Genomic DNA, 13,763 nt, shown 5'->3' on the forward strand with positions numbered 1-13,763 from the left:
TTCGTGCGGTAGCAGGCGGTTCCTGAGAAAATACATGACGACCAGTCATTAAAGTAGAAAATGGTTCTTGAGAAGAGGCGAAAAGATCTTGAACACCCGGTTCTTATCTAGAAAAGTTCTTAGGTAGAGGTACCACTGTGCTGTCAAAACGTGCTCACCCAACCATTGAAACCCCCTGGTTTATAAATCTGATGCTAAGGCTCAGGAATGCAACACAACTTGTGGTGTTTTGCCTTGCAGGAGCCATCCAGTCATGTGCTGGCTTTGTTGATTACTTCACCGCCATGGCGCAAGAGGGCTGGTTCCCACTGAAGTGCGTACGGCTTCGAGCCGACTGGGAGAATGACCATATCCAGGACGTTCAAGACAGCTACGGCCAAGAGTGGGTGAGTAGAGAAGAGGAAGACAAACCCAATTCCCAACCTGATGTCCCAATTGTTGCAACTCAGGACTATTTATATCACAGGTTGTGTGTTTACCCAACCTGGTGTTCTGTCGGGCTCTCTGGTAGAATCCTCCCAAAAATTCACAGGTACAAATTTCAGACACACACACGTTTGAAAATTCAAAACAATGTTCTTTATACTGAAAATTCACTTAAACAAAGCCCTCTTTTGGTATAGCAAAGAGCACTCGTCTCCAAACAAACTGGTAATTTGTACAAGTCCCTTATCAGTTCTGTGATACTTAGCTTGCAGCTGTGAGGCCATTCACAGTCCTTCTTTCTTCACAAAGTGAAACACACTTTGCTCTGGTTTAAGTTTCAAAGCGGGGAAAAATCAGCACACAAAAAGTCGAAGTCAGTAAAGCAGTCACGAAACACAACGATCAGATAATCCTCCACAATGGCCAAACCCACAGGCTGCTATTTATAGCAGCCTCACTAATGACCACAGCCCCACCCAACCACAGGTGGCCTCATTTTCTTTGATAATAATCTCTCAGTTGTTGCTGCCTATGCATCGCTCTCGGCATGCGTAGCTGTATCATTAACTCTTGTTCTGAATCCAAGGAGGAGCTAGATAATTGATCTCCGTCTGAGCTGTCTGCCACACTCTCCTCCTCCCTGTCCCTCATGTCTTCTTGGTCAGAGGAGCCTTCATCAGCAGATTCCACCGGGGGCAAAACAGGCCTGCAGTCTCCCCCACATCCACAGTCCTTGGGGCAGGAGCTGGGCCAGAGCTAACCAAAACACCTGGTAACTGGGAATGTTCCGGATGATACCTTGATTAGATTTGTTTACTTTTAGCTTCTTTGCATGAATTGGTAGAACGCTCCCACTATCACTTACAGGGCAGGTCACTAGCAGTAGTGGGCAGCAGCCGGAACAACCACTCCGTCCTGGTAGGAAATTCCGGGATGCACACATAGCTGCGCATCCCCGACACGTGCAAGCGTGCCCCCACGTGAGATTTGACTTCTGCATGTGCAAAAATCTCATATGAGGATGCTCACGCAAGTGAGATCTCGGTGATTTTTTGCTTCCGCACATGTGCGCAACCACTGGATGTGCGCATGCCCGCGACAGCCTCAGAGTGCTCGCCAGTAGTGCCGAAGACGAGCGGCCCTTTCCTGGCCACTAGTACAGAGAATAAACCCCACTCCCTTCTAACATTGATGATGTTACCTGGTTAGGCAATGAAATACAGTAGTACATCTAGATACGAGCTGCTCTACATGCAAGTATTTCAAGATACGAGCCAGGAGGGGAGAGACATTTCTGTTCTACTCCCGAGCTGAAATTCAGGATACGAACCGAGCGTCCGCTAGGTGGCGCAAGAATCCTTGCTTTTGGTTATCTGGAAGGGGGGGAAAGTTATTTGTTCCAGAATATGAGTTGCCTCGAGATACAAGCTCCCTTATGGAACGAATTATGCTCGTATCTAGGGGTACTACTGTATCTGCAAGAAAACCATCAAACTCGGGGAAGACCAAGACCACCACCGTTCAACCCTGAGCTGCAGATATTGTACGAGTAAATATTCTATACTGTCTTAGAACCAGGGCTGAAATGCTATCGGTTCAGACCAATTTGGGCGTACCCATAGCGGTGGCTGCTGGTGGTTCTGAGATGAGCCGGCGCAGCAGGTAGATATGCAGGCCACTGAGGCTGACTGTAGATCTGTAGGTCAGCTTTTCAAATCTCATCACCGGCTCAAGGTTGACTCAGCCTTCCATCCTTCTGAGGTGGGTCAAATGAGGACCTGTATTGTGGGGGCCATAGGCTGGCTCTGTTAAAAAGTGCTATTGTTAACATGTTGTAAGCCGCTCTGAGTCTAAGGAGAAGGGCGGCATAGAAATTGAATGAATGAATGAATGAATGTATTTATTAATTAATTAATTAATTAATTAATTAATTAATTAATTAGATTTGTATGCCGCCCCTCTCAGAAGACTCGGGGTGGCTAACAACAATAAAAAAGACAATGTGAACAAATCTAATATTAAAAATAATCTTAAAAACCCCAATTTAAAGAACCAATCATTCATGCAAGCATACCATGTATAAATTCTATAAGCCTAGGGGGAAGGGAAAATTTCAATTCCGCCGTGCCTGACGACAGAGGTGGGTTTTAAGGAGCTTGCGAAAGGCAAGGAGGAATGAATGAATGAATGAATAAACAAACAAATAAACAAACCATAGCGATAGCCCACCTGCCCAGGCTTCACCATTTTCTTGTTTTAACTCTCTGCGCATGCGGAAAGCATTCTGCGCATACTCAGAGGGTGAAAAAACACTGAGATGGCGGCCCGTGCTTCTGAACTTGTAGGGAAGGTAAATAGATTTCACCGCTGTTTAGAACCTTAAAAATATTTAAGTTCTCGGAGTTATTTAATGGCTGGTCGTCATGTATTGAATTTGTCTTCATATCATCACCTTTCCTTTCTCTTCTCAGACATTTGGACAACGTCTTTACCAAGAGTACACCTGTTATACCGTCTTCTTCATCAGCATTGAGATGTGCCAGATTGCAGATGTGCTTATCCGCAAGACTCGTCGACTTTCTGTCTTCCAGCAAGGATTCTTCAGGTAGATCACACCTCCGGCAGCTGCAAGTGCTAGTCTGGCACAGCTAGGAACAGCATCTTTCAAATTCATGTCTTTTATATTGTGATACTATACAGTGTTCCCTCACTTTTCGCGGGGGATGCGTTCTGAGACCGCCCGCGAAAGTTGAATTTCCGCGAAGTAGAGATGCGGAAGTAAATACACTATTTTTGGCTATGAACAGTATCACAAGCCTTCCCTTAACACTTTAAACCCCTAAATTGCAATTTTCCATTCCCTTAGCAACCTTTCAGATTATTACTCACCATGTTTCTTTATTAACGTTTATTTAAAAAAATATTTATTAAAGGCAGACGAAAGTTTGGCGATGACATATGACGTCATCGGGTGGGAAAAACCGTGGTATAGGGAAAAAATCCGCGAAGTATTTTTTAATTAATATTTTTGAAAAACCGTGGTATAGCCGTTTCACGAAGTTCGAACCCGCGAAAATCGAGGGACCACTGTACATCAAAACAAAGGGATAGTAGCCAATGGTTGATTCGAGAGATTTACAGCAATATGATCACTGAACAAAGTATTAATATGAAGGAACCCTCAGGATAGTCCAGCAACTCGGTTCTCACGTTGTTAAGCTATCCAAACAAAAGTTGAAATAGGCTGTAACCTTGAATCCACTTGGCTCCCTGAAGAACTGGTACTGGTATTGGAAAAGTGCTATTTATAATGTAATACAGGAAGGATTACAGATATCCTAAATGTCTAAGGAGATTCTTACTAGAAATAATGTTCCCAGTAGGCAAATGGCACAAAGTTTAAACTTTGCTGATAGATTCTACAGCTGAGCTCTTTCTTCTTAACTTTTCCAACCCAACAAATTCAACTTGTTGTCCAACCTCCTGTTCTCATTCTTAGTTTTTAAATTTCTCTTGGTTGGAGAGTGTTTTCCTGATGAAATGACGTTAGTGATGGGCAAATCTGAATCAAGCACGAGTCCAGAGGATAAGCTCCTTTCCCAGAAAAATCACCAAAGCATTTTGCTACTTTCCCCACCACAAGATCAAATTTGAGTTCTCCCTAAATTTGACCATTTGGGGAAATTCAACAACAAAGTAGGGATTTTTCTTACCCTTGAATTGGCTGCTTTCCACTCAGTGATCCAGTTCTGCCAATGATCAATTGACCATCACCCAAATCTGGTCGATCCAAAGCAGAAATCAAGAACAGCTAAATACCTTCCATCCAACCCTACTCATCTCTTTATTTTATTTATTTATTTTATTGGATTTGTATGCCGCCCCTCTCCGTATACTCAGGGCGGCTAACAACAATAATAAAAAACAACATGTAACAATCCAATTAATAAAACAACTAAAACCCCGTATTATAAAACCAAACATACACACAAACATACCATGCATAACTTGTAATGGCCTAGGGGGAAGGAATATCTTAACTCCCCCATGCCTGGCGGCATAAGTGAGTCTTGAGTAGTTTACGAAAGACAGGGAGGGTGGGGGCAGTTCTAATCTCCGGGGGGAGTTGGTTACAGCGGGCCGGGGCCACCACAGAGAAGGCTCTTCCCCTGGGGCCAGCCAAACGACATTGTTTAGTCGACGGGACCCGGAGAAGGCCAACTCTGTGGGACCTTATCGGTCGCTGGGATTTGTGCGGTAGCAGGCGGTTCCGGAGGTAATCTGGTCCAATGCCATGTAGGGCTTTAAAGGTCATGACCAACACTTTGAATTGTGACCAGAAACTGATCGGCAGCCAATGCAAGCCACGGAGTGTTGAAGAAACGTGGGCGAATCTTGGAAGCCCCACGATGGCCCTCGCGGTTGCGTTCTGCACGATCTGAAGTTTCCGAACACTTTTCAGAGGTAGACCCATGTAGAGCGCGTTGCAGTAATCGAACCTCGAGGTGATGAGGGCATGAGTGACTGTGAGCAATGACTCCCTGTCCAAATAGGGCCGCAACCGGTGCACCAGGCGAACCTGGGCAAACGCCCCCCTCGCCACAGCCGAAAGATGATGTTCCAATGTCAGCTGTGGATCGAGGAGGACGCCCAAGTTGCGAACCCTCTCTGAGGGGGTCAGTAGTCCCTCCCCCCAGTGTAATGGACGGACAGATGGAATTGTCCTTGGGAGGCAAGACCCACAGCCACTCCGTCTTGTCTGGGTTGAGTTTGAGTTTGTTGACACCCATCCAGGCCCCAACAGCCTCCAGGCACCGGCACATCACTTCCACTGCTTCGTTGACTGGACATGGGGTGGAGATGTATAACTGGGTACCATCTTTCTCTTTCAGAAATAAGGTCTTGGTGACTGCTATTGTGTTCCAGATCTGTGTGGGCTGCTTCCTCTGTTACTGCCCTGGGATGCCTAATATCTTCAACTTCATGCCCATACGGTAAGATTTTTTTTTACATGTTGGTATTCTAACAAGATAAAACCACCTCTCAAAAGTTCTCATGAAGGCATGCTATAGAGCAGAGCTAGTTAGAAAAGCCGCCTCTGAACCTGTCTCCCCAAAACCTGACAAACGTGATTTTGTGTGACTTGTTTTGTGATGCATTGTGGTTTGCAAGAGATGGCTTTCAATACTATACACTGAAAGTTGCCAGGATCCTCCGTATAAGGATCCTAGCAACTTGGGCAGACATATATCAGCAAACCAAGGTTCTCTTATTTATTATTTATTTATTATTTATTATTTAGATTTGTATGCCGCCCCTCTCCGCAGACTCGGGGCGGCTCACAACAAAGTGAAAAACAATTTATAACAAATCTAAATTTCTACTAAAAACATTTTAAAAACCCCATTTTCTAAACACACATACATACACACATACCATTCATAAATTGTATATGCCCGGGGGAGATGTCTCAGTTCCCCCATGCCTGACGACACAGGTGGGTCTTAAGGAGCTTACGAAAGGCAAGGAGAGTAGGGGCAGTTCTAATCTCCGGGGGGAGTTGGTTCCAGAGGGTCGGGGCCGCCACAGAGAAAGCTCTTCCCCTGGGGCCCGCCGACATTGTTTAGTTGACGGGACCCGGAGAAAGCCCACTCTGTGGGACCTAATTGGTCTTCCCACATTCTTGCTTCTCTCCTTCCATTGTAAGATATCGCTACACACACAGCATGGCTATAAATCTCAGTTCTCCAGACACTTTACCCTTCATTCGGGAATTAGCTAACTCAGCAAAAGAATTCCCAGACGAAACCCAATAATCTCGACTAATCACACAAAAAATAAAAGATGACGCAGAAAGATATAAATTTGTGCATCGCAGAGATATCAATGGCTGTATTTATATATCTGATTTAGAACATATATCTCCTTTGTAACAGGAGCTAAAGGCAATTCTTTTCCCCAAACAATAACCCTGTGAGGTAGGAAAGGTTGAGAAGAGGGGGGCTAGCTCAAAGTTGAGAGGAGGAGGTCTAGCCCAAAACATAAAAGGAAGCTTCTATAGCTGAAGGTTAATTAGAATTTGGGTCACTCCATTTCTGGTCTGTTGTGATTCCGTCTGAGGCCCCTCAGGGAACGGCTGATCCTCTGCCGGCTTCCTGCTCAGAGGGGGAGGATGAGGAACAGGAGGTTCAGGCAGACGGGGAGGAGGAATCTCAGGCTGAGGGAGAGGGAGGACAGCCAGAGTCCCCCGAGAGGGAGCACTCCCCAGCAAGCAGCCTGGATTCCTTAGATGAAAATGCACAAGCAATCATCGATCTCCGGCAGAGAAGAGCAACACAACGAAGGGGACAATTAGCCAGGTACTTTCAGCACTAAAGAGGCAACAGCTGGGTTTGGGTGTGGTGCTCTCTGGAAAGGCTGAAAAGGCAGACCCACCCTTCCTGGCTTGTGGAGTATTATCTTTGGGAGTCCTGGGACCTGGCTATGATCTTTGGCGTCTTGGAATTCTGGTTTGTGACTTTGAATACTGAAACCTTGGGGGGGAAAGGTGTGGGTCTTATTCTCTACAGTGGTGGGTGTGCCAGCAAGAAGTCTGCTGTATTGTCTGGCCGTCAGGACTCTGCTGTGAAGTCTCATAGCCTGCCTGTTGGGAAGAACAGGTTTTTCTCTGTGTTTATTTTTCAAACTATAAAGTGCTTTTGCTTTTACCAGCGTGTCTGGCTGCTTTTTCCAGTTGGTGTTGAAGTCTGGGGGCACCCAGACAGAACATGGTCCAACACCTTTACCAGTGTTTCCCACTTGCTCTCTTTAGGTTTATATTCTTTATACAGTGATGCCTCATGTTACAAACGCCTCGTCATACAAACTTTTCGAGATACAAACCCAGGGTTTAAGATTTTTTTGCCTCTTCTTACAAACTATTTTCACCTTACAAACCCACCGCCACCGCTGGGATGCCCCGTCTCTGGACTTCCGTTGCCAGCGAAGCACCCGTTTTTCCCCTTCCAGCAAGGGGAGACTCAGTGAAATCGCAGCATCGCAAAAACACAGAGGTCCGGAGGTGGGGTTTTGAGGACTTTGGTGTTTTTCCGATGCTGTGATTTCACTGATGCTCCCTTCGCTGGGAAACCCCACCTCTGGACTTCCGTTGCCAGCGAAGCGCTCATATTTGCGATGCTGGGATTCCCCTGCTGAGATTCCCCTGCAGCATTGCAAAAACACAGAAGTCTGGAGGTGGGGTTTCCCATGGAGGGGGGCCTCAGGGGAATCCCAGCAGTGCAAAAACGGGTGCTTCGTATGGCAAAAGGGGTGAATTTTGGCCTTGCACGCATTAATCGCTTTTCCATTGATTCCTATGGGAAACATTGTTTCATCTTACAAACTTTTCACCTTAAGAACCTCATCCCGGAACCAATTAAGTTTGTAAGACAAGGTATCACCGTATATATATACAAATCATTTCATGTTTCACAAATCATTTCATGTTTCACAAATCATTTCATGTTTCCTTAGGAGACACCACCTCACATCTTAGAAATCCTCACTCAACTTTCTCTAATACCTATTTTCTTCGAGCTGCACTTCCACTGTCTATTGTTTCTTCCATCCCATCAAACATTCAGATATTTAAATGCAGCAAAGCAATTTACACATCACCTTATTCAACAGGAAGTACAGGCACAGGGAAAGACATTGAGGAGTTAAAGAGCTAGAAGGCTACAGCTTAATCACCCTGATCCAATTCTCTCTTTTAGCTAAGTGGTAGAAAGCAAATCCTCTCACAAGAGGGAATTTCCTGCAGCTCAGCACCAAGGACAGCAGCTACTACAGCCCTACATTACTACTGCCTCTTTTTCCTGTGACCTAGCAGGAAAAAAACCCACATCAAAAACTGAAAAACAACAGCTTTGGGACATATTTGTGTGACAGAACAACGCTCAATTCCTGTCTGTGTCAAGCCACGTCATTCAAAGACAATTTAGTCCAGCAGGCTAACTTTTGAAGCTATTACACTCAACTTTATCCATTCTTTTGTTTCCCTCATCCCATCTAGATTCCAATGGTGGTTAGTGCCTATGCCATTTGGTCTTCTCATCTTTGTGTATGATGAAATCCGAAAATTGGGAGTCCGTAGACACCCCGGAAGTAAGTTACAAGAATGGGTAGAGAGGAGGGTGGTTCAAGTTGACATAAGGTTCACAGTAGGCTTGTTTCAGGCATCGTCTACTTGCAATTCCCAATCATGGAAGACTCAGAAATACTACTAGAAATCTTTTAAGGGTACACCTCTTTGTATGTCCATTGTCTGACAAACTGCTATAGGCATCAGTGATACCATCATCACCCCAATATAAAACATAGCAATGTAGAACTACCGTGTTTCCCCGAAAGTAAGACAGTGTCTTACTTTCTTTTTACCCCCAAAAGCCCCACTACGTCTTACTTTCGGGGTATGTCTTACATTGGAAAAAAATTGAAAGGGTCGCGTTCCCGAAGGCATCTCCCCAGAGTCCAGAAGGGCAGCCGCGGGACAGGAGCCTCGTGAGCCCTTTTCCAAGTTCAACCTCAGGGCTCCAAGCGGCGTGCACGCGTGGAGCCACAGACGCGTGTCGGGGAAGCGTGTGTCTGGAGGGGAGGAGCAGCTCTGCGCAGTTGGGCAGCCCCACCTGCCTGCCGGAAAGGAGGCGGGCGAAGGAGGGCGCAGCTACGGCCGCTCGCCTCGGAGCTGGTCGGCCTCGCTGGCCGCTTGCAGCCGAGCCTCGGCAGGACTCGGTTGCTGGGACGAGCGCCTTTGCTGCAAGCCGCCGCCCGCTCGGCTCACTTCGGACCAGCGCCGTCCTTCGCTTTGCCAAGCCGGGGAAGAGGCGGTGGCGCCGCGGCGAGGGCGAGGGGCGTGTGGGGAGCTTGGAAGCGACGTCATTGGGCTCCCCCCCCAGCAATACCCCCGTGTTTCCCCGAAAGTAAGACATATGTCTTACTTTCGGGGTAGGGCTTATATTAGCCAACCCCCCTGAAACCCCCAATACGTCTTACAATCGGGGGGGTCTTACTATCGGGGAAACAGGGTAGCAGGCTGATAAAATAAAATAAAAAAACAGTAGCAACAATGTCCTCAACAATTTACACATTAGCCAACCTAATGTGAAAATTGTTTGAGTGTTTAAGACTTGATATATAATTGTAACTATGAAAGACAATATCTATATGTTTGTATAGGTCGTGTTTTGTTTTTGTTTTCTGGTATTTATGTATTTTTGCCATAATGTAAATACAGTGTTCCCTCGACTTCCGTGGGGGAAGCGTTACGAGACCACCCGCAAAAGTTGAATTTCCGCGAAGTAGAGATGCGGAAGTAAATACACTATTTTTGGCTATGGACAGTATCACAAGCCTTCCCTTAACACTTTAAACCCCTAAATTACCATGTCCCAGTCCCTTAGCAACCATTTAGATTATTACTCGCCATGTTTATTTATTAAAGTTTATTAAAAAAAATATTTATTAAAGGCGGACGAAAGTTTGGCGATGACATCTGGCGTCATCGGGCGGGAAAAACCATGGTACAGTAGTACCTCTAGATACGAGCTGCTCCACATGCGAGTATTCCAAGTTACGAGCCACAAGGGGAGAGAAATTTCTGTTCCAGACCCGAGCTCAAATTCGGGATACGAGCCGAGCGTCCACTAGGTGGCGCAAGCATCCTTGCTTCTGGTTATCTCGGAGGGGGAAAACAAAGTCTAAAGCCATTTGTTCCAGATACGAGTTGTTCGACATACAAGCTCCCTTCTGAAACGAATTAAACTCGTATCTAGAGGTACTACTGTATAGGGGGGAAAACGGCGAAATATTTTTTTAATTAATATTTTTGAAAAACCGTGGTATAGACTTTTCGCGAAGTTTGAACCCGTGAAAATCGAGGGAACACTGTAATGATTAAAGATTATTTTACAGGATACCATAATCACCCTTGACCTGACCCCCATGTTGTTTCTTTCCTCCAGGTTGGTGGGACAAAGAACTTTACTATTAAAGATGAAACTCCAGGCACAAATACGTACTGGCACGGTTTGTGCTGCCTGGGATGCTCCCTGTGGGTGCAAAATACTACAGTAAGAAGGAACCTAGGATTTGCTCTCTTCATTAGCTACAACTTCAACCGAGCTTGCTGAATTTCTTACCCTTCCTGTGATGAAGTTTCAAGTTTCAAGTTTTATTGGATTTATATGCCGCCCCTCTCCGAAAACTCGGGGCGGCTAACAACAATCATGAAAATATACAATAAAATCCAACACTAAAGGCAAATTAAAACCCCTTAATATATAAAAACCAAACATACATACAAACATACCATGTATACAGTTGTAACGGCCTAGGGGGTGAAAAAAGTCTTAATTCCCCCATGCCTGGCGACAGAGGTGGGTTTTAAGTAGCTTACGAAAGGCAAGGAGGGTGGGGGCAATTCTAATCTCTGGGGGGAGTTGGTTCCAGAGGGCCGGGGCCGCCACAGAGAAGGCTCTTCTCCTGGGTCCCGCCAAGCGGCATTGTTTAGTTGACGGGACCCGGAGAAGACCCACTCTGTGGGACCTAACTGGCCGCTCCATATTCCACATGTCCTGATCCAGCTACTCTGGGACTAGAATCTGCCAATCGTCAAGAAAAGAACACAAGAACAAGGGGACACAATCTGAAGTTAGTTGGGGGAAAGATCAAAGGCAACATGAGAAAATATTATTTTACTGAAAGAGTAGTAGATCCTTGGAACAAACTTCCAGCAGACGTGGTAGATAAATCCACAGTAACTGAATTTAAACATGCCTGGGATAAACATATATCCATCCTAAGATAAAATACAGAAAATAGTATAAGGGCAGACTAGATGGACCAGGAGGTCTTTTTCTGCCGTCAGACTTCTATGTTTCTAAAAATATTTGGGAATGCAGATATCCAAAAGCCCGATTGGGCTTATTATCAGAGGATGCCTTATTTGGGGGGAAAGAGGATACATAACAGGTTTCAAACCCCAAAGCCTACAGACAGGGCAATATGATCCCAAGGAAGTGTAAATAGAGCAGTTTGAGTAAGTGGTTTGCCTCCATTTGGTCTCTCAATAGGAAAACTGGATTTTAAAAAAACACACACATGTAAGTCTGCGGAGAGGGGCGGCATACAAATCCAATAAATAATAATAATAATAATAATAATAATAATAATAATAATAATAATAATAATAATAATGCAATGGCATATTAGCATCACTTTCAACTTCTGCAGCTTACACAGAAGAACTCTCACACAGTGGATGAAAAGACAGCAGAGAAATTCATACATCAGCAAGCAGCCTCAGTTCAAGACAACCAGACAACTAAGCTATTTAAACATATTTTCCCATTCCTTCAAATTCTGATTACCCTATAGCACAATGGACTGCAATAAGAAAAAAACAGTAAGATATATGCCTCACGATAGCATCAGGCAAACATGACTTATATACTTGCACCATACTTTATGACGCAAGTAAATAATTTTGTTGTTTGCGTAATGGTGTTATTTTGAAATCATTTGCCAGTTATCAAATGGGCAGATCACACAACTACCACAAACCACCTCCTGTACTCGTGAGAGACTTCCCTTCCTTCATGGCTACCACCCTATGAATAAAAAGAATGACCCTTCCATCATTCTCTGGTCAATTCACTCACCAATGTGGAGGTGACTATAAGACTGGATTTAATTATTATTATTATTATTATTATTAGATTTGTATTAATCTCCGAAGACTCGGGGCGGCTAACAACAATATAAAAAGACAATGTAAACAAATCTAATATTAAAAACAATCTAAAAAACCCCAATTTAAAAAAACCCACATACATACAAGCATACCATGTATAAATTCTATAAGCCTAGGGGGAAGAGAAATTTCAATTCCCCCATGCCTGACGACAGAGGTGGGTTTTAAGGAGCTTGCAAAAGGCAAGGAGGGTGGGGGCAACTCTGATATCTCGGGGGAGCTGGTTCCAGAGGGTCGGGGCCGCCACAGAGAAGGCTCTTCTCCTGGGTCCCGCCAAACGACATTGCTTAGTCGACGGGACCCGGAGAAGGCCAACTCTGTGGGACCTAACCGGTCGCTGGGATTCGTGCGGCAGAAGGCGGTCCTGGAGATATTCTGGTCCGATGCCATGAAGGGCTTTCTAGGTCATAACCAACACTTTGAATTGTGACCGGAAATTGATCGGCAACCAATGCAGACTGCAGAGTGTTGGTGTAAATGGGCATGCCTTGGGAAGCCCATGATTGCTCTCACAGCTGCATTCTGCACGATCTGAAGTTTCCGAACACTTTTCAAAGGTAGCCCCATGTAGAGAGCGTTACAGTAGTCGAGCCTCGAGGTGATGAGGGCATGAGTGACTGTGAGCAGTGAGTCCCGGTCCAGATAGGGCTGCAACTGGTGCACCAGGCAAACCTGGGCAACGCCCCCGCCCCCTCTTAATGGTTTTTAAGAACCCAGTTCCTGCAGAAGAAAATACCCCGAGAGTCAGATTTTGGCCTAATATACTTCATCTAACTTGCTGATATTTATCAATTATTATTATCTTAAAAAGATTAAGTATTATATATGCCCTGGGACAAAAATGAGTGTTTCCGTTTCTGTTGCTTTACAAGAAGGAAGGGCAATTAGATATACCTGCACATGGAAGAGAAAGGTTTCCAAAGAATGTCACCATAATGCTCCCTAAATCTAGCCAGTTACATTGTTCACATTCCCTGAACAGAACAAAAATGGTTTGCAGAGTGAGAATTCTCTTGCTGGCAAGATCATGTAGAGAAGAGGGACTTCTCAAAGGAGCATGATTGGCAATATAACTACCTGGAACTACATCACAACATCTTCTGTCATGATGGCCTTTAGTGAAGGCAGCATCCATGCACTGTTGCCATAGGCAAGAAGAAAAATCAAGACCCACTTTATTATTATTATTATCTGCACGACAGGCCAAACCATAAAAGCCTTAATTTTAATTTTGCCATTTTATCCCCAGCTGCATACAGCTTTACCTGCAAATCTCTATATACCCCAAAGCCTAAACAACCTCAGCTTCAAATGTAATTCAAATGTTATTAAATTAAATTATTACTAAAATTCACTGTGCCTTTATCTTTGAGCTTCTCCAAACCCCATCCAGTTGTAGATTAGATAATAGAGCAATAGTTTCTATGAGGGAAGTACATCACGATACAAATGATGGCGCTTTAATACCACTGATGTACTTGCATCCAATGCAATAAATAAATGTTACCTTGTGTATGATGATCTCATGATGTGTTGTCATTTTTAT

General features: G+C 44.7%; 1 protein-coding gene across 1 annotated transcript in view; it reads left to right on the forward strand.

The window, feature by feature from the left end:
* The window catches only part of ATP4A (ATPase H+/K+ transporting subunit alpha), a 58,970-nt gene extending 48,514 nt beyond the window's left edge, over positions 1-10,456 (forward strand). Inside the window, exons 19-23 of the mRNA XM_070763962.1 lie at positions 241-386; positions 2,898-3,031; positions 5,319-5,420; positions 8,480-8,571; positions 10,428-10,456. Of these exons, the coding sequence (XP_070620063.1) occupies positions 241-386; positions 2,898-3,031; positions 5,319-5,420; positions 8,480-8,571; positions 10,428-10,456 (503 nt within the window). The remainder of the gene's footprint in view (positions 1-240; positions 387-2,897; positions 3,032-5,318; positions 5,421-8,479; positions 8,572-10,427) is intronic.
* The last annotated feature ends 3,307 nt before the right edge of the window (positions 10,457-13,763 follow it).

The sequence above is a fragment of the Erythrolamprus reginae genome, chromosome 11, assembly GCF_031021105.1.
Source record: "Erythrolamprus reginae isolate rEryReg1 chromosome 11, rEryReg1.hap1, whole genome shotgun sequence".
NCBI classification, from domain to species: domain Eukaryota; kingdom Metazoa; phylum Chordata; class Lepidosauria; order Squamata; family Dipsadidae; genus Erythrolamprus; species Erythrolamprus reginae.